The sequence below is a fragment of the Haliotis rufescens genome, unplaced genomic scaffold (assembly GCF_023055435.1).
Source record: "Haliotis rufescens isolate VD_foot unplaced genomic scaffold, xgHalRufe1.0.p SCAF_92, whole genome shotgun sequence".
Classification (NCBI taxonomy): domain Eukaryota; kingdom Metazoa; phylum Mollusca; class Gastropoda; order Lepetellida; family Haliotidae; genus Haliotis; species Haliotis rufescens.
Window position 1 is genome coordinate 543,621 of NW_025964386.1, and position 20,615 is coordinate 564,235.

At 42.4% G+C, this 20,615-nt stretch overlaps 1 protein-coding gene across 1 annotated transcript; it reads left to right on the forward strand.

Moving 5' to 3' along the window:
- Positions 1-714: 714 nt before the first annotated feature.
- On the forward strand, positions 715-2,370 carry LOC124135570 (cell wall protein DAN4-like). The gene is made up of 3 exons (XM_048391595.1): positions 715-1,022; positions 1,393-1,671; positions 1,908-2,370. Exons 1-3 carry the CDS (start codon positions 715-717, stop codon positions 2,368-2,370), a joined length of 1,050 nt encoding a protein of 349 aa, XP_048247552.1.
- Positions 2,371-20,615: the final 18,245 nt, after the last annotated feature.

Here is a 20,615-nt window from a genome sequence, read left to right on the forward strand (position 1 = left end):
CAACCTCCGCCGCGTCTACCTGCACTACCACGGCTACAACCTCAACCACGTCTACCAGCACTACTCCTGCTACTATCTCCACCACGTCTACCAGCACTACCACTGCTACAACCTCCGCCACATCTACCAACACTGCTACTGCTACAACCTCCGCCACATCTACCAGCACTACAACTGCTACAACCTCCGCCGCGTCTACCTGCACTACCACGGCTACAACGTCAACCACGTCTACCAGCACTACTCCTGCTAAAATCTTCACCACGTCTACCAACACAACTACTACTAAAACCTCCGCCGCGTCTACCTGCACTACCACAGCTCCAACCTCCTCCGCGTCTACCTGCACCTACCACTGCTAAAATCTCCACCTAATCTACCAACACTACTACAGCTACAACCACCGCCGCGTCTACCAGCACTACTACTGCTACAACCTCCGCCACATCTACCAGCACTACAACTGCTACAACCTCCGCCGCGTCTACCTGCACTACCACAGCTACAACCTCCTCCGCGTCTACCTGCACTACCACTGCTAAAATCTCCACCACATCTACCAACACTACTACTACTAAAACCGCCGCCACATCTACCAACACTACTACAGCTACAACCACCGCCACATCTACCAGCACTACTACTGCTAAAACCTCCGCCACATCTACCAGCACTACTACTGCTAAAACCTCCTCCACGTCTACCTGCACTACCATGGCTACAACCTCCTCCACGTCTACCAGCACTACTCCTGCTACTATCTCCACCACGTCTACCAGCACTACCTCTGCTACAACCTTCGCCATATCTACCAACACTACAACTGCTACAACCTCCGCCACATCTACCAGGACTACAACTGCTACAACCTCCGCCGCGTCTACCAGCACTACCACGGCTACAACCTCAACCACGTCTACCAGCACTACTCCTGCTAAAATCTTCACCACGTCTACCAACACTACTACTGCTACAACCTCCGCCGCGTCTACCTGCACTACCACAGCTACAACCTCCTCCGCGTCTACCTGCACCTACCACTGCTAAAATCTCCACCTAATCTACCAACACTACTTCTGCTAAAACCTCCGCCACATCTACCAACACTTCTACAGCTACAACCACCGCCGCGTCTACCAGCACTACCACTGCTACAACCTCCGCCACATCTACCAGCACTACTACTGCTAAAACCTCCGCCACATCTACCAACACTACTACTGCTAAAACCTCCTCCACGTCTACCTGCACTACCACGGCTACAACCTCCACCACATCTACCAACACTACTACTGCTAAAACCTCCGCCACATGTACCAACACTACTAGTGCTTAAACCTCCGCTACATCTACCAACACTACCACAGCTACAACCTCCATCACGTCTACCAGAACTACTACTGCTACAACCTGCGCCACATCTACAAGCACTACCACTGCTACAACCTCCGCCATATCTACCAACACTACCACAGCTACAACCTCCACCACGTCTATCAGCACTACCACAACTACAACCTCCACCACGTCTATCAGCACTACCACAGCTACAACCTCCACCACGTCTATCAGCACTACTCCTGCTACAATCTCCACCACGTCCACCGGCACTACCACAGCTACAACCTCCACCATGTCTATCAGCACTACCACAACTACAACCTCCACCACGTCTATCAGCACTACCACAGCTACAACCTCCGCCACATCTACCAGCACTACTACTGCTAAAACCTCCGCCACATCTACCAACACTACTACTGCTAAAACCTCCTCCACGTCTACCTGCACTACCATGGCTACAACCTCCACCACATCTACCAACACTACTACTGCTAGAACCTCCGTCACATCTACCAACACTGCTACTGATACAACCTCCGCTACATCTACCAACACTACCACAGATACAACCTCCACCACGTCTATCAGCACTACCACAACTACAACCTCCACCACGTCTATCAGCACTACCACAGCTACAACCTCCACCACGTCCACCGGCACTACCACGGCTACAACCTCCACCACGTCTATCAGCACTACCACAGCTACAACCTCCACCACGTCTATCAGCACTACTCCTGCTACAATCTCCACCACGTCCACCGGCACTACCACGGCTACAACCTCCGCCGCGTCTACCTGCACTACTACTGCTACAACCTGCGACACATCTACAAGCACTACCACTGCTACAACCTCCGCCACATCTTCCTGCACTACCACGGCTACAACCTCCACCACGTCTACCTGCACTACCACGGCTACAACCCCCACCACGTCTACCAGCACTACCTCTACCACAACCTCCACCACGTCTACCTGCACTACCACTGCTACAACCTTCGCCACGTCTGTCTGTATTAACGAAATACATTTGTTGTGTGCCAGACATGTAATGCTTTAAAAAAGAATGGTAAGCAGCTGAGGATGTACGTGCATGTCACACCTTTAGGGCGTTTGAGGAACACAAACAGGATGTTTTGCTGACGCCAACGCACGGAGTGGGTATGGATCAACAGGGCTGTGACGTATGTACCGGTTAGGTGTAGTAGGTGGCGTAAACAAAATGAACATATGTTATGCCTCATAGGACTGTGGCGCAAATAAGGGGAAATGTATGTCTCATAGGGCTGTTGTGTAAACAAGGGGAACGTGTGTTATTCCTCATGGGGCTGTTATGTAAACAAGGGGAACGTGTGCTATTCCTCGTGGGGCTGTGGTGTAAAACAAGGGGAACGTGTGTTATTCCTCATGTGGCTGTGGTGTAAACAGGGGCAACGTGTGTTATTCCTAATGGGGCTGTGGTGTAAATAAGCGCAACGTGTGTTATTTCTCGTGGGGTTGTGGTGTAAACATTGGAAACGTGTGCTATTCCTCGTGCTGCTGTGGTGTAAACAAGGGGAAAATGTGTTATTCTTCATGGGGCCGTGGTGTAAATAAGGGGAACGTGTGTTATTCCTCATGGGGTGGTTGTGTAAACAAGGGGAACATATGTTATTCCTCGTGGGGTTGTGGCGTGAACAAGGGTAACGTGTGTTATTCCTTTTGGGGCTGTGGTGTAAAAAGGGGGAACGTGTGTTATTCCTCGTGGGGTTGTGGTGTGAAAAAGGGAAACGTGTGTAATTCCTCGTGGGGCTGTGGGGTAAAGAAGGGAACGTATGTTACATGTATGTCTCATGGGTTTGCGGAGTAAACAAGGGGAACGTGTGTTTCATGTATGTATCATGGGGTTGTGGAGTAAACAAGGGGAACGTGTGTTACATGTATGTATCATGGGGTTGTGCAGTAAACAAGGGGAACGTGTGTTACATGTATGTATCATGGGGTTGTTGAGTAAACAAGGGGAACGTGTGTTACATGTATGTCTCATGGGGTTTGGGAGTAAACAAGGGGAACGTGGGTTACATGTATATCTGATGGGGTTGTGGAGTAAACAAGTGGAACGTGTGTTACATGTATGTCTCATGGGGTTGTTGAGTAAACAAGTGGAACGTGTGTTACATGTTTGTATCATGGGGTTGTGGAGTAAACAAGTGGAACGTGTGTTACATGTTTATCTGATGGGGTTGTTGAGTAAACAAGGGGAACGTGTGTTACATGTATGCCTCATGGGGCTGTTGAGTAAACAAGTGGAACGTGTGTTACATGTATATCTGATGGGGTTGTTGAGTAAACAAGGGGAACGTATGTTACATGTATGTATCATGGGGTTGTGCAGTAAACAAGGGGAACGTGTGTTACATGTATGAATCATGGGGTTTTGGAGTAAACAAGGGGAACGTGGGTTACATGTATATCTGATGGGGTTGTGGAGTAAACAAGTGGAACGTGTGTTACATGTATGTCTGATGGGGTTGTTGAGTAAACAAGTGGAACGTGTGTTACATGTTTGTATCATGGGGTTGTGGAGTAAACAAGTGGAACGTGTGTTACATGTTTATCTGATGGGGTTGTTGAGTAAACAAGTGGAACGTGTGTTACATGTATGCCTCATGGGGCTGTTGAGTAAACAAGTGGAACGTGTGTTACATGTATATCTGATGGGGTTGTTGAGTAAACAAGGGGAACGTATGTTACATGTATGTCTCATGGGGTTGCGGAGTAAACAAGTGGAACGTGTGTTACATGTTTGTATCATGGGGTTGTGGAGTAAACAAGTGGAACGTGTGTTACATGTATATCTGATGGGGTTGTTGAGTAAACAAGTGGAACGTGTGTTACATGTTTGTATCATGGGGTTGTGGAGTAAACAAGTGGAACGTGTGTTACATGTATATCTGATGGGGTTGTTGAGTAAACAAGGGGAACGTATGTTACATGTATGTCTCATGGGGTTGCGGAGTAAACAAGTGGAACGTGTGTTACATGTTTGTATCATGGGGTTGTGGAGTAAACAAGTGGAACGTGTGTTACATGTATGCCTCATGGGGCTGTTGCGTAAACAGGGGGAACGTATGTTAAGGGACTGTAACCGCTTGGGACCCTGGTGTATACGTTACAGGGAATATATCAAATCAGGGAAAACTTCCCATTCAGTTTCCCATTTTTCACAGCAATCGTGTATAAGCCACTGACACTGCATCCCATCACAGCAGCTATTATGTTTCTGTGACTGGACTGCTGATAAAACACGTTTCCTGCGCTTCACCATTCGTTCAGCTTGCTGCAATTGTGCATGATTTGCTTGGTTCCGCTTGAGTACAAAAATCGTACTGGCTAGAGGTCTTCTTGGATGTGGCTGTGGCTTCTAATATCTCGTTTATAATTTCGCCGTCGTCTTCTTTAGGTATCAAGGCACGTTTGTCCTCATCACAGTGCGTGTACGGGTTATTGTCATGGAGAACCTGAGGTGAGACAACTCAACCTCCTGAACGCCAGACACAATTATGATGTGCAGTGACTTGACCATATCATTATATAGCAAATATCTCCACTAAATGTTCCGAGCATATATGGCAGAAGTCTCTCCTTCTACATTGTAAAAATATATAAAATGATAAAATCTGTATTATGGAGATCCCATTACACTGGGAGGTAATCTGTCAAAGTGGGGTGTCGGCAAAGTGGGGTGTCGGCAAAGTAGGGTGTCTGCAAAATAGGGTGTTGGCAAAGTGGGGTGTCGGCAAAGTGGGGTGTCGGCAAAGAAGGGTGTCTGCAAAATGGGGTGTTGGCAAAGGGGGGTGTCTGCAAAGTGGGGTGTCGGCAAAGTGGGGTGACGGCAAAGGGGGGTGTCTGCAAAGTGGGGTGTCGGCAAAGTGGGGTGACGGCAAAGTTGGGTGCCTGCAAAGTGGGGTGTCTGTAAAATGGGGTGTCTGCAAAGTGGGGTGCCTGCAAAATGGGATGTCTTCAAAGTAGGGTGTCTGCAAAATGGGGTGTCTGCAAAGAAGGGTGTCTGCAAAATAGGGTGTCTGCAAATTTGGGTGCCTGCAAAATGGGATGTCTGCAAAGGAGGGTGTCTGCAAAATGGGGTGTCTGCAAAGTGTGGTGTCTGCAAAGTGTGGTGTCTGCAAAGTGGAGTGTCTGCAAAGTGGGGTGTCGGCAAAGTGGGATGTCGGCAAAGTGTGGTGTCTGCAAAGTGGAGTGTCTGCAAAGTTGGGGTGTCGGCAAAATGGGATGTCGGCAAAGTTGGGTGTTGGCAAAGTAGGGTGTCGGCAAAGTTGGGTGTCTGCAAAGAAGGGTGTCTGCAAAATAGGGTGTCTGCAAATTTTGGTGCCTGCAAAATGGGATGTCTGCAAAGGAGGGTGTCTGCAAAATGGGGTGTCTGCAAAGTGTGGTGTCTGCAAAGTGGGGTGTCTGCAAAATGGAGTGTCTGCAAAGTGGGGTGTCGGCAAAGTGGGATGTCGGCAAAGTTGGGTGTTGGCAAAGTAGGGTGTCGGCAAAGTTGGGTGTCGGCAAAGTAGTGTGTCTGCAAAGTGTGGTGTCTGCAAAGTGGGGTGTCTGCAAAGTGGAGCGTCTGCAAAGTGGGGTGTCGGCAAAGTGGGGTGTCTGCAAAGTGGGGTGTCGGCAAAGTGGGGTGTCTGCAAAGTGGGGTGTCGGCAAAGTGGAGTGTCTGCAAAGTGGGGTGTCTGCAAAGTGGAGTGTCTGCAAAGTGGGGTGTCGGCAAAGTGGGGTGTCGGCAAAGTGGGATGTCGGCAAAGTTGGGTGTTGGCAAAGTAGTGTGTCTGCAAAATGGGGTGTCTGCAAAGTGGGGTGTCTGCAAAGTGGGGTGTATGCAAAGTTTGGTGTCGGCAAAGTGGGGTATCGGCAAAGTGGGGTGTCTGCAAAGTTTGGTGTCGGCAAAGTTGGGTATCGGCTAAGTGGGGTGTCGGTAAAGTGGGGTGTCGGCAAAGTGGAGTGTCTGCAAAGTGGGGTGTCTGCAAAGTGGAGTGTCTGCAAAGTGGGGTGTCTGCAAAGTGGAGTGTCTGCAAAGTGGGGTGTCGGCAAAGTGGGATGTCGGCAAAGTTGGGTGTTGGCAAAGTAGGGTGTTGGCAAAGTGTGGTGTCTGCAAAGTGGGGTGTCTGCAAAGTGGAGTGTCTGCAAAGTGGGGTGTCGGCAAAGTGGGATGTCGGCAAAGTAGTGTGTCTGCAAAATGGGGTGTCTGCAAAGTGGGGTGTCGGCAAAGTGGGGTGTCGGCAAAGTGGGATGTCGGCAAAGTGGGGTGTCTGCAAAGTAGTGTGTCTGCAAAATGGGGTGTCTGCAAAGTGGGGTGTCTGCAAAGTGGGGTGTATGCAAAGTTTGGTGTCGGCAAAGTGGGGTATCGGCAAAGTGGGGTGTCTGCAAAGTTTAGTGTCGGCAAAGTTGGGTATCGGCTAAGTGGGGTGTCGGTAAAGTGGGGTGTCGGCAAAGCTGGGTGTCGGCAAAGTGGGGTGTCTGCAAAGTTGGGTGCCTGCAAAGTGGGGTGTCTGCAAAGTGGGGTGTCTGCAAAGTGGGGTGTCGGCAAAGTTTGGTGTCGGCAAAGTTGGGTGCCTGCAAAGTGGGGTGTCTGCAAAGTGGGGTGTCGGCAAAGTTGGGTGTCGGCAAAGTTGGGTGCCTGCAAAGTGGGGTGTCTGCAAAGTTGGGTAGAACCAAGGAGACAGTCACGCCTATACGATATGGAATTTTTACGGTAGGGACACATTCTGAACCAAGATATTGCCAAGATATTGTCACCCCCTACTGGTGCCGTCAACGTCATGTTTGCAGTACATCAAGGTTAGAAATGTTCTCCAGTAACCTGTGTTGTTTATACGAGGCGACTTAATGGATCGGGTGACTGATCAGTGACTTAGAATTGTTGTTAGCCCGACACCGTACCTCTGTGTCGTGGGCGTGCTGAGCCAAGACATAAACCATCAACCTACCCCACTGCCCCAACGAATATTTTAAGTATGTGACAATACGTTATACAGAGTTGGCATCTTAGCCAGGGTGGCGTGGACGTGGGCTCGAATCCCACATTCGCCTTGACGATGATCCTTGGACTGCTATACCACATTACAGGGGAGGTGGCGTAGCTTTGTGGATAAAGTGCTCACGCAGAAGGCTCGGGTTCGATTCTCAACACGGGTACTATATGGGATGCCCATTGCCTGTGTTTCCCATCCTGCTATTGCTGGAATATTGTTAAAAGCTAGTTAAAGCCAAACACACTCACTCCCACATTAAACTGGAACGCCGTAACATACTGCAATAATTGTCAAAGCAAAAGTAACCCAACTCACTCACCAGTTTCATTTTGCTAACTTTTGTTCACGCGTTTTGAAACTAGATGCCGAAGCGTTCTGATAATCCGCACAAGAAAGCCAGGTAGGAGAAATGTTGCTTTTAACATTATCATCATATTTACAGCTCAGAACGGTGGTTGAATCAAACCAGCGTAATGAACACCTTACATGAGGACTATTTCTCCAGAAGAGACAATTAATGTATAAAGTCATCATTGAGATTGAAATAATGTATTTGAAATGAAACTTATCAACAGCCACTGTTCAAGCGCCCAATTCACACGGCTGCAGTATGACAAGAAAACCATGACATTTCGGGGGAGGAGGGGAGGGGTATTTGCTAGACAGGTATATACATAATAAACACTTGTCGTGAATTATATGGCAGCATTCACGATTATAATAGGCAACTACTTCTTCACTCACCCGTGAAGATCCGGGGTAGAATAGCTCTTCAGCAACCCATGCTTGCCGTGAAAAGCGACTATGCTTGTCGTAAGAGGCGACTAACGGGATTGGGTGGTCAGGCTTGCTGACTTGGTTGATGCATGTTATCCTACCCCAATTGCGTGGATCGATGCTCATGATTTCAATCACTGGATTGTCTGGTCCAGATTCAATTAATTACTGACCGCCGTCATAAAGCAGGAATATTGCTGAGTGCGGGGGTTAAACAATAAATAAACAAACAAACACTTTTTCTTCACTATTTAAACAGCAACGATCTTGATACCTTTTTACCCCAGTGTTCTTTTGTCAAAACAGAGGTATTTTTCATAAAGGGCTAATTGAATTATATATCAAGAAGTTGAAGAATTTCTGATCGAGGAACCAAAGATCAGTTAACTTTTATATTAGTTACAAACACAGTTCGTTTTTAACATGAACATAACATTTACGTAAACGTAACCATAACACGGGCCATATTTCTCCTACCAGTGCCGTAGTATCAACTATGAAACTATGTGTATTGTTAGTTAATTTATTAAACTCCTTGAAATAACATCAGTCATGGCCGCCGCCGTCATTTGGTAGGAGTATTGCTGGATGCGGCGATAGGCAACAAAGACACACTTATTTTTTAACGACAATTGATTAGTGGGCGTTGTAACTTGTAGGGCAGGGCATGCTTACCCTTTTCGCGAACACCTGGTGTCATCACTGATTATCAGTTATCCTTTATATAATTTTGAGAACTAATTTGCCTTTTACATCCAATGGAATCTTTTTCAAGACTGGTTATCATCCGACGCCGACGTTTTGAATTTAAACCAAACAGTTGATGAACAATCTTCCGAAGTGTTGAACGTATGACGAAGTGATTAAAGCGTTCTTATAATACAAAGTACGTCATCATCTCGGCAAGTCTGGGACCGAAGACCGGTCTTACTCCAATCAATATACAGAAAAAATATATTGTTTAAATAGCAAAGGATTTCATTTCTAGGATGAACAAAACATACACACACGTTACACACTAAAGTATGTACTCACTAAGAAACGGACATATGTATCTAGATTGATACTTGTTGCATGTCTGCAAGCCTACGTGAATTCCGTGAGAGAATTGGTCTCCGATGTATCATGCTTGTAAGAATTGTCTAAATTGAGGATCAGGTGGTCACGGCCTGTGACTTGGCTCATTGAGTTTCTTCCTGATCAGATGGTGGGGCCCGAATCGCTGCTCATGCTTTCAACCACTGGTTTGCCTGGTCCAGACTCGATTAATTACAGGGCGTCGTTATATAGCTGGATTATTGCTGATTGTTGCATTAAACATTCAACTACTCATTTATCTGACTGTGGCGTAAGCTTTTTATTCGGGACAACTCACCCCGAGTTGGCGATGAAAGGGAACCGTCTTTCCACCAGAAAATCCACATCTACTGACTGAGTAATAAATACTGGTATAAAGCATCGGTGATTAAGTAAATCCATGGTGTGTCACCAAGTTATACTGTGAGATCGGAGATCGATGCCCTGTCTCTTGTTGTTGTTGATGTTGATGATGTTGTTTTGTTGTCGTCGTCGTCGTCGTCTTCATCGTGGGTCTTCTTAAGCCTCACATATACCTGACCACATTTGAGATATATATTTCGGGTCGGAATGTCTATCGTCATCTCCGTCGCATCTCATCAACACTTATTATGAAATCTATTATTGGATACAAAGCATGCGAAGTATATTTTATTTAAATCGATGGCTAATCGCTTCCAGATATAGATATGCCATCAACATCAGAACCGATAGGTATGATTTGCTACGAGAAAATAGTCGTTTCATAGCATAGAAAAAATTAGTTTCAGCACAACACACTCCGTTTCTGGACGTTCAATCATTACATTCTAAGTCCTACGGTTTAGTTTTCCCTGCTCCTCAAAGGCTCTGAGTGGGATCGAGGTTTGCTGTCTGACGCTCCATACTTCGTCGTTATTGATGGCAGGAACACGTCATTTCCCATGCTCAGTCGAGGTTGGCGTGGAAATGACGAAGTTCCTAAACACGCCTCGCCCACCGACCATGTCAACCGTTTCCTTGGCGATTCCGAAGGTCCAAGATGCGTTGTCCAGCGCCTCTGTTTTATGTTATCAATTGTCGTCTGCTTCCAGCGGCCATTTTGTCCTTCACATGTCGCCTGGTTCCTACTCAGAAAGACGTAAATATGTGTCCCTTTAACCATGACTCGGCGATGAAACAGCCTTTTCTTTTTGCTGTCTGATAGTTCCGATGTCTTTGTCGAAGTGTCATTATCACTTTCTGAGTGAAAAGTAAGACTGTCGCGACGGATATCATTCATTACCTTCTGGAATATCAAAGATCCTTTTGGCAGAGGCGGAAGTCCGTAAGCGTCCCTATAAACACTGTAGGAACCCTGGTTGACAGGGGTGTCAGAGTCTTGTAGAAGTATAGTTCCTTGTAACACCATGATCACCTTTGCGACCCAAACAAATCAACTATTTTTGTTTGTCCACTTTTTCTAACTTTCCTTCCAACCAGTTTACTATGCTTCAGTTGTTAGCGAACACAGGCAAAGAACTGAAGTTGAATGAGAATAAATAATGCTGATAAATCAGCAGTCCAACCGTTGCTTGCAAGTTTATGACTGAAATGGTTTTCCAAGGCGTGTGTTTAATAGTTTATGTTAACGCGTGTGCTTTATCAAATATTCCCTTGAATATATAAATAAGGTCAAGATGTCGGTCAATGTTGACCTATTTACAATATCAACCTGGTTCAAAGGCGCGTTGTAATTGGCAGATGTCAGTGCAATGTGAGGTCACACAGGGGTCAGATCACAAGTCAAGAGGACAATACCCTTTTCATATATCTGCAGAGACATGAAATTTAAACATAGCGGGTTCGTCTCTATGTATTCACCAAGTTGAAAGTTGGAAGCTGTTTCATGAATGATTGGCTGTGATCCGCAGCTGTAAGCCAAGGTAACAACAGTTTGGGTACTGAGTGAATGAATGTAGTTTTAAGGCGAAGTGAGCTTTACTACATTTCGGATATCGTGATCGTCTGTAGATATTCTGGACCAGATAAACTGGGTTCAATCTACATTATATAACTTTGGAATGTAAATAATGTCCGCACTAAAACAACGTAGCAACATTAACGCCACAAAAACGTGAAACCGGGCAGATGCTCTATTCACTAGGCCACGGAGGCGATCATTATCCCAGGAGATCGTGGATTGGTTTGATATCATGTCGAATTCAGCTGGAACATCTGCACTGTTGTAGGGGACGGATGCTCAGTGAGTGATTATGGTTTTACGCCGCTTTTAGCAAAACTCCAGCAATATCACGGCTGGGGATTTCAGAAATGGGCTTCAGACATTGTCGGGACATTGTCGGGAATCGAACCCGGGTCTTCGGCGTGACGAGCGAACGCTTTAACCACTAGGCTACGCGACCTCCCCCGGATGCCCAGAATGTGATCTCAGTATGATTGCAATAGCGAGTGCCGTAATAGTCTATTGCATTATATTTAGTTGCAATGTTCTCAGTAGTCATAATTTCCCCTAGATAGACCGCGTGGTCTTGTGATAGAGCGCCTGTCTGAAGAGCGGAGGGTCGGTGCTTTGAGCCCCAGCCGCGTCATACCAACAGATGTTAAACGATGGTTTTTGTTGTTATCCAGCCTTGCGCGCTTCATTAAGGTGTCAAAAAAAGAACTGGTCAACACGGAGTCCGTATACTGTGTCTGAGTGGGTTTCCATGTTATCCAAGTGGGGCATGGTACATTTATCTCAGTGGGCTTGTACTCTGAAACCGGCATTAGTCGGGACAGGTACAATATCACGCACACACGCACGCACGCACGCACACACGTTCGCAAGCAAGCAACCACGCACGCACGCACGCACGCACGCACGCAGGTATTAACGTCGTCGCTATATAAGTGAAACAATCTAAAACGCTACGTGAAACCCCAATCCACCTCCCTTACTCCTAGAAAACTGTTAGACTGGCGATTTCAGTCAACTTCAGAATAACCAATGATGTCTTCTATTCGGTTTCGTTACAGCCAATTCGTACACGATATTACACATCCGGGGTACTTCCGCAACTCTGCAGTTGGAGAACTACTTAAAACACACATCGTTCTCAAAAAGTGTTTTGTATGGAAATGTTCCACGAAAAAGAAACCAAATCACTGACATTGTGAGAAGGTAATTATTTACCTTGTAACGATTGATTGACAGGTCTTTTGTTCGCTGAGATAGGCTATCAAAACTTCTAGCTAAGTAATTAAACTTGAGTTCAGTGCCAGTTAAGATATATTAAGCCGTGTCCCGCATTTGGTAAACAAATTTTAAGCGATACGATAAAAAGAAATCGTATGTAAGCTATAAGCATTGGCTGTCTAAGATTTAGATTTGGCTTTGGAATCAGACCGAATGTCCTGAAAGATTAGGTACATGACCCGAACATGACCCCTAGCAATAGGGGGTGGCTACTGATTGAAATTGAAACAATTTCCATCTTTGTTGACTGTTGACTTAGATGAACAAATCTTCGTGTGACATGAACGTGTTATATGTTATCCCACTTAATAACAAGATATTTTAGATACCTATCATCTTAATCCCTATTGTACTAGGGCTTATGTCGATCTGGTGATTTCTAAAAGAGAGACCGCACGGAGAGCGGAAGGTCCGAGGTTCGATCCCCAGCCGCGTTAAAAGATGGTACTTGTTGTTGCCCTGTCTGGCTCGGCATTAAGGGGCTAAAACAAGGACTGGTCGGCTCGGAGTCAGTATACTGTGTCTGAGAGGGGTATTCATGTTAAACTGCTCCATGGTATCGCAGTGGGCTAGCACTATAAAATCGGTATTAGTCCGGACTAGTACAATCAGCGACATACACGCGTCCATGCCCGAAAGTATTAAAATCTGCAAAGTTGCAATGTTGAATGATAATGTGTTTATCCTATTTATTAACACGCACACATTATGATTTGTGTGTACACAGTCATTGAAAGTTTTATCTGAAAATGCAATACGTGTTATAATTAAATAGACCCTGCTGTAAAACATTAATCATATTAACTTTAGTTGCAGAGTTGTTCTTGTACATTATGCCCTCTGTACATATACAAGTATGTACATCATGAGTATAAGAAAATGAAGACAGTATGATTTGTGGAAATCATGGAGAGACCATGAGTGACCTAAAGTGAGTGAGTGAGTGAGTATGGTTTTACGCCGCTTTTAGCAATATTCCAGCAATATCACGGCGGGGGACACCAGAAATGGGCTTCACACATTGTACCCATGTCGGGAATCGAACCCGGGTCTTCGGCGTGACGAGCGAACGCTTTAACCACTAGGCTACCCGACCGCCCCCGAGTGACCTAAAGAATCCAATGACATATTATTATTGAAACATTACTTCCCGTCCCTTCCACCCTCCTCACCTTTCAGAAAAATATGCCCAAGAAACATTTAAGTTTGTTATACAGCCCAACATCATGAACATGCAAAGGGACAAGAGTGCACAGTTGAAGATGTTAACTTTCTTTGATTATCTCCCTTTGCCTGTATGAATAATGATATATGATATATAAATAAATATGAACTATCTTTCAAACTGAAAAGGATATTTTATGAGTCAAAGGAGACTCGAGATGTTCTTGTTTGTTTTTATTAATGAATGAATGGACATAAAACAAGCAATGTAGCAGTGTGTCCATGGTCCAGTTACACTGATCTTGGTGGTATAATTTTTAGTTATGTCAAGTGAAATAATCACTTGCTTTGATCACCGAAGAGGCAATAGCCTTTACAGAAAATAGACATTCAGCAGGTGAAGAACAGGACATAAGTTCGTACACACCAGTTGAAAGTTGGTATTATCTTGATGATATATTATAATAGTGGCACTGCAATGTCAACGCAGACTACGATATGATGTTTATATTACTTAATGACATACTGCAATGTATATATACAGGCTACATGTCATAGAACATAATACTCTGTACACTCATTCATAAATCTTGAGAATTCAAACTCAATGTAGCAGATGTAAAGAAAATCTTTGAAACTTGTTCACGCATTTTGAGGGGAATAACACCTTGTAGCATTCTGGCATTCTTAATTCGCTCCATCGCCCTTTCAACATGAATACGTAAGTTTGCAATACTTCTTGTGCTCTACCTGTCTTGCAGCAAATTTAGAGTTCTTTTTCTTGTTAAGGTGGAATTATAAAATGGATATTTTTGGAGCAAGTAAATCTGGAATCTGAAATCCTTTATCTAACATTTCTCCTTCTCCACTGCCTCCACCCATTAAGAAATCCACTCTCCTCAGTACTCTGTTTGTTATAAATATTTCCCCCGCAAAGGTTACTCACATATGTTATAACTTCAGATGGACTAATTGCCACCAAGACCTTCCATGTCTTATGGCGTTTGTAATGAGAGTACATTAGTGTTTTGTTTATCAGGGACTTAGGAGTTCCAGTACACACCTCAGTACAATCTATAATGATACGTGTGGTTCGGAGCCTTGACTTTAATTACTCTGGCATGTTATGCCTGTTAAGGCCAGGTTTTTTAGGAACCTAAGGCCATAAAATATATTTAGTCAATCCAAGAATCCAAGAATTTGAAAATGACAGTTGAAGCAGATACTCTGAATCGCTGTGCCAAGTCCAACACCAAAAAGCCAAGACGTAGTCGCATAAGCACCATATACCATATACAATTCATCCTTCAGACTAAGTTTATGTGGTCTTCTTTCTTTGTTTGTATCAGTATCATCAGTACCCTACGGTCATCAAACACGGTCAGTCAAACTGTTCTTGTCTGGAAGACAAGTGTTAAGCTTTATCTCCGCATCCTAAGGTCATCTACTTTGAGCCAAGGCCCGTGGTCAATTAAATGAGAGGCATTTATCATGCTTATCGGTTCATCTGTCATCATTGAAACATAGGACATAGTACATGTACCTGGAAGTCTGCTTGTGCGCTTGCATCTTGTACACGTGATGTTTGAAGCCAGCAACTGTGCTGATACCCATTCTACCCTCACGGTCATGCATAATATAAGGGTAACGCTATTTTTCAGGGCATCATCATTTGCAGAAGCCCGAGGTCTTTCATTTACTGCCCAACGAAGGGGGGCTGTTGAAAAGACCGAGGGCTTCTGCAAATGATAATGCCCTGAAAAATAGCGTTACCGTTATTATAGCTAGAATGGATAGAATTTGTTAGCAAATAAAAAGAAACAACAATATCGGTTTTGAAACATTTAGTGCAATCAACACGAATGTCACTGACCCACTTTTACAAATATGGAAACGTCATAGAACACACCTGATGACGTCACTATTGAACGTGACGTCACCTATCCCTATCCCTATGACGTCATCTAACAACGGGCGTGATAATGGCCCGTCGTCAAGCAATATGAGGGCATTATCAAGTTACAGTGGCCCTCTCATTTCTGATAACAGGCGGGCGGTTTACTGATAATTCTATCCATTTTAGCTTTTAGTACATATATACTGAGGCGTGACAAGGAAGGATGTGAGTTGAGTTAAACTGACTCTGTATCGCAATCAGTTGCTGAAGTCTGAAAAGCATGTGGATCAGTATCAAGTGTGACATTATCCATGACCTGTAACTCCATACAACAATCAAGACAATTATCCTTTATTTTATTACAATCATGGCAACATCAATGCTGATCATACTTGTTTGGAATGAGAATATATTTTCTGCATTTAACATCACAAAAGAAATCGCCAATGCCAGTATGACTTTGATCATGACAATATCAAATTAAGGACCTGCCAAAAGATGTTGAGGCCACCTATGCTTGGGTTTCTGGATGCTTTAGTTAATAGGGCTTCATGAGTGGGTCACTTTAAATCCCCTACCGCAGTTGTTTACATACTTATTATCAATTTTTGCTTTTTTAGACAAACTTGTTTTTTGAAAAATGTTTCGGTTTTTTATGCAGAAGAAACAGTAGAAGGGTCCAAAAGGATGAATTTTGGGGTACATGATGGATGTGGGGTAAGTTTTGAGCACGGTGTTTTGGTTGTTTGGTTAAAGGGCAAGTTCACACGAAAATAAACCTAATTTTCTTGTACTTTTTCATCATGAAAAGTATTTACCTAGTAGTTTCAGAGGCAAAACATAAAAATATCACAAGTATCTTATTTATTTTATTCATAAAATCGGTTCATATTTTTTACATTTACGGAGTGTTCTATTTCCATAAGAAACACACCATGGCTTATGCCCCTTGCAATATGACATCATTGGTGCCAATTGATAAAGGAATGACGTCATAAGACTTTAATCTTTAACTAATGTATAATAATTATGATTCAGACCGTTGAAGCAAAAAAGCCACAAAAATACATTGTAACAACATATTGTTTGTTTTTTTTATTTAGGCTCTATACTTTTCATTTAAAAAGATATCTGGTTTTGCTGGTTTGTAGCTGACAAAATATCCAGTCTCTACAAATCATAGCCCACTCACCACCCTAAAATATCGAATGATTGGGCCTCATATTTCATGTTTGATGCAATTTACACACATATACAATTTATAGTACATTGATACTTGAAATAAATCAAGTTACCATTTTTTATTTTGTGATAGTAAGATATAGATGACAAAAGTGTTAATGTTTCTATGTTGTATCTTTCAAATATGTAGTTTTGAGCCAAGTCATACCATACACTGATGCCCTGAAAGTACAGGTTCCTAAAAGAGCCTCAGTCTATCATGGTGTACAGTCGCTGTCCAGTGTACACCAGAAGCATGGTACACCTTGCTTCACAGTATGAAGTACAAAATAATATTTTGACCATTAATAATCACATAATATAAATACTACATGCAAATAATTTCTGTATTGATCTATAGTGTATATCTATTATATTCTTTATTGTAGCAAGATTGTCTTTTGATGTAAAAGTGTAGTGTGGATGACATATGAAAGTATAGATCTGATACAATTTGTACACTGTAAACTGATGACATTTGTATTCAGGCACCCAGTGAGGCCAAAAGTAAGCATGACATGCCTGACACAGCTGATGACTGTTACCACCTACTTTTACAATTACTTAGTCAGTGTACATATTATTTTGACAAATGTATATAAAAAATTGTTTTATTTTTCAGGTTCCTCAATAATATGGAAGAAAATTTAAGCGACAAAACCCTTTCAATATTCATAAGAAATCTCTGTCCAAAACAGAGTCGATTGTACGACTAAATCATGAGCATGTGTTAATGAATCGCTATCAAATAGTGACGATACCAGGTGTTCGCGAAAGGTGAGCGTATCTTGGCCCACCAGTGTCAGAAGAAATTCCTGGTGTTGAGATACATTTTTATTGTGTGCAAATTGTGTTTATTTTCATGCAGTGCTACAAGTCATAAAACGTTAGTGTGTCTTGTGAGGTACAGTGCTTCAGGCAACAAGAGAACTGTACTTTTGAAATAGTCAACCAGTGCACTAACAAGTTGCCACTAAGCATTTAGCCAGTGATTCTGCTATTTTCTTCAGTCTTGCCAATTACAACCTCATCCTGCATCCTATATTACAGAAACTTATAACAAGAAACAGCAAAGGATGATTGTTGTCAGAAACCATAAAACAAGATTTCAATGAAAAAAGTTTATTTTAGTGAGCATGGAGAAAAACAGTACATACAACAGATGGAAATCTTTCACGAATCACCTCGACAACACAAGATGGAATAACTTTTCTCTGATTTCTGCAAATCCCAAAAGTGAACCTCTTGTTTATGAGGTGTAGATAGATTCTGAAATGAAAAAAATTAGTCTTTAATTAGTCACACAATACAAAACATTACAAAAATATCATACCGTTTAGATATATATTTTTGTCATTCAATCTGGAGGGATGCCTATAAATAAGCAACTAATATTGATTACATATGCATAATATTAATAGCTTGCTAATAATTCAATAAAAACCAAAACAGTTTATAGTTTTCTATCATGTTGACATGATGTGTTAATTACTATTGGTTTGAATACTTCCTGAAATATTGTGAACATGTTTCAATATCACTGATGTAATTCAATAACTTTACATATGTTTTCATAACTGTCTTGCAAATAAATATTTATGGTACTGGAGATTTATTTTATTTGTCAGATTTGTTTGTTTTGCATGATAGATCTTCAAATGCATAATCAAATAAATTGAAAGTAAATCATATTATATGTTTTCTAAACTTTATTTCAAATGTTCATATAAAAGGGGGAGGTGGGGTAGCCTTATGGTCAAAGCGTTCAATCATCACGCTAAAGACCCAAGTTCGATTCCCCACATTGGTTCATTGAGTGAAGCCCATTTCTGGTGTGATATTGCTTGAATAATGTTAAAAGTGGTGTAAAACCCTACTCACTCACTCATATAAAAAATGATTGCATATTTCATAAATCTGAGCTTGCAAAACCATTTTAATCTGAAATTGTTCCAGATGATTGCTGAAGTAACAACACCAAAGAATTATAATTATGATTTACCCATTCCTTGATTGTGGGGTTCTGGTGTCATTCCTTTGGGACATGTACTTTTGTTGCCACCTTTATTCAGTATTTGATTCCAGGACACTTCATTTGGAGGCACAGCATTACATTCATAAAGTAAAGAATTTTATTAAAGATTTCAGGGCATATTTTAATATGAATTTGAGCTCTGGTTCATCTCCTACTGATCCACAGGTGTAAACAACTCATTGTATTAGGCCTACATACTGTATTTGCGGGGGGAGACCTCATGGTGGCCTAGGTGAGTGATGATGCAGCCGTAGCAGTCAGAGGTTCATGTATCAAGCTTGTTACTGATAGTAGCGACATCCAGACAGCACAGCTAATCTGCCTTGGACTGCATACCCACACAGTAACAAGTCCAGCAGAAACATTATTACATCAGGATAACGATATAGTATTTAATATATTATATCACTTAATTTACATATTTGATCCTAATCACTACAATGGTTTAATTATGTCAGAGTACATATATAACAGAGTTATACTGTACACAGACTGTATGTTGTTATGAAATAAAAAAATTACCACATGATATGAGGTATGTTGACATTTAGAACACACTGAACACAGGTTATGAGGTTGATCTGCATGTGATTATTTCGAGTCAATTAGGACAGAGTTTTAGGGGGCGGTTGTTACAGATGTTTTCATTTCCAAACAGAAATTTACAATTTCAATTTTGTATAAATTAATTTTCAACAAGTTTTAATTATAGTTTCTTAAATAATATATATATATACATATTGATAGTGACAGTAAATGAGCTTTTTTGTTAACATTGTACACATATCTGGTTTATTCAATTAAACAAGCCACTGTTTCAAATAATTATATATAAAACATTTCTTCTTTTTTTAGTTTGTAAACATTAAAACAAATCAGGCCTCATTATGGATGATAAATAGTTACAATGCATTTTCTATGAATGGTTGTCAGAAACAAACCAATAACCAATTATCTATTAATAAGATCTACTAAAGTAACTCGGTTTCAAACACTTAAACACATCAACATGATCAATGGAGAGATCTATCATTTCACTTTCTAATGGAGTGGTTTTGTTCGGCGGGTGCTGGTGTGAAGTACGACATCCAGTTACGTGAGAAAAATGAGTGTATAATAACTGATAATAACTAATTCCAAAATTGCGTTTTGATTAAAATAAGAAAGAAAGTGATTTTTACGTGTAAACGTCCCCTTTAACATTAGTTAGCGAGGCAATTCGGCGTTTGTAGTTTTTGATTGGTTGAATGATGTGGTCATGCATTTTGGATGATTGTGGTAACTTCGATGGGTTGATTATTTTAGGTAATTTGTTTGGATGGTTGTGAGGGGGAAGTGATGTTGCGGGGGGTTTGGGGAGAATTAGTGAATCCAGGTCTTTGCCGAAATTGAAGGGGGATTGGATGAATTTGATGTGTTGTTTACAGCCCTGGAAAGCGTTGCTTGCCTGATCAGTGGTATGGACAATAATAATGAGCAAAGGGGACAAGCGGATGCCAGAGGATTCAACCAATATCACGAGGCGAAGTCATTTTCACATTCTCCAGAACATGTTATTTTGCTCAAAAAAGAAAACTACGTTGAAGGAACGTAAGTCTGTGCAGCGAATTGCTGAGCTATATATTGCTGAGCTATATATTGCTGAGCCACTACTGTCACGTCAAAATCGCCTTGTACAATTATCACTATTTTGCCTACATACATGTATGGAGGCGGTTCAATCTTATTTTTCACACAAACCTAGCGGTTGCTAAGTTATCACCGAATAAAAGTTTCAAATCAAATCTTGACAGCTTATAATGTTCCAACGTTAGTCATCTCATTACGGATGTTGTTTATTTTTCATTTGGTTTCTTA

Excerpts from the sequence above, each read along its gene's own strand:
- LOC124135570 (XM_048391595.1), top strand. The coding sequence starts at position 715 with ATGGCTACAACCTCCTCCACGTCTACCAGCACTACTCCTGCTACTATC. Across the intron at positions 1,023-1,392 it reads ACAGCTACAACCTCCTCCGC|AACTACTACTGCTACAACCT; the intron begins GTCTACCTGCAC and ends CACGTCTACCAG. Across the intron at positions 1,672-1,907 it reads ACAACTACAACCTCCACCAC|ATACAACCTCCACCACGTCT; the intron begins GTCTATCAGCAC and ends ACACTACCACAG.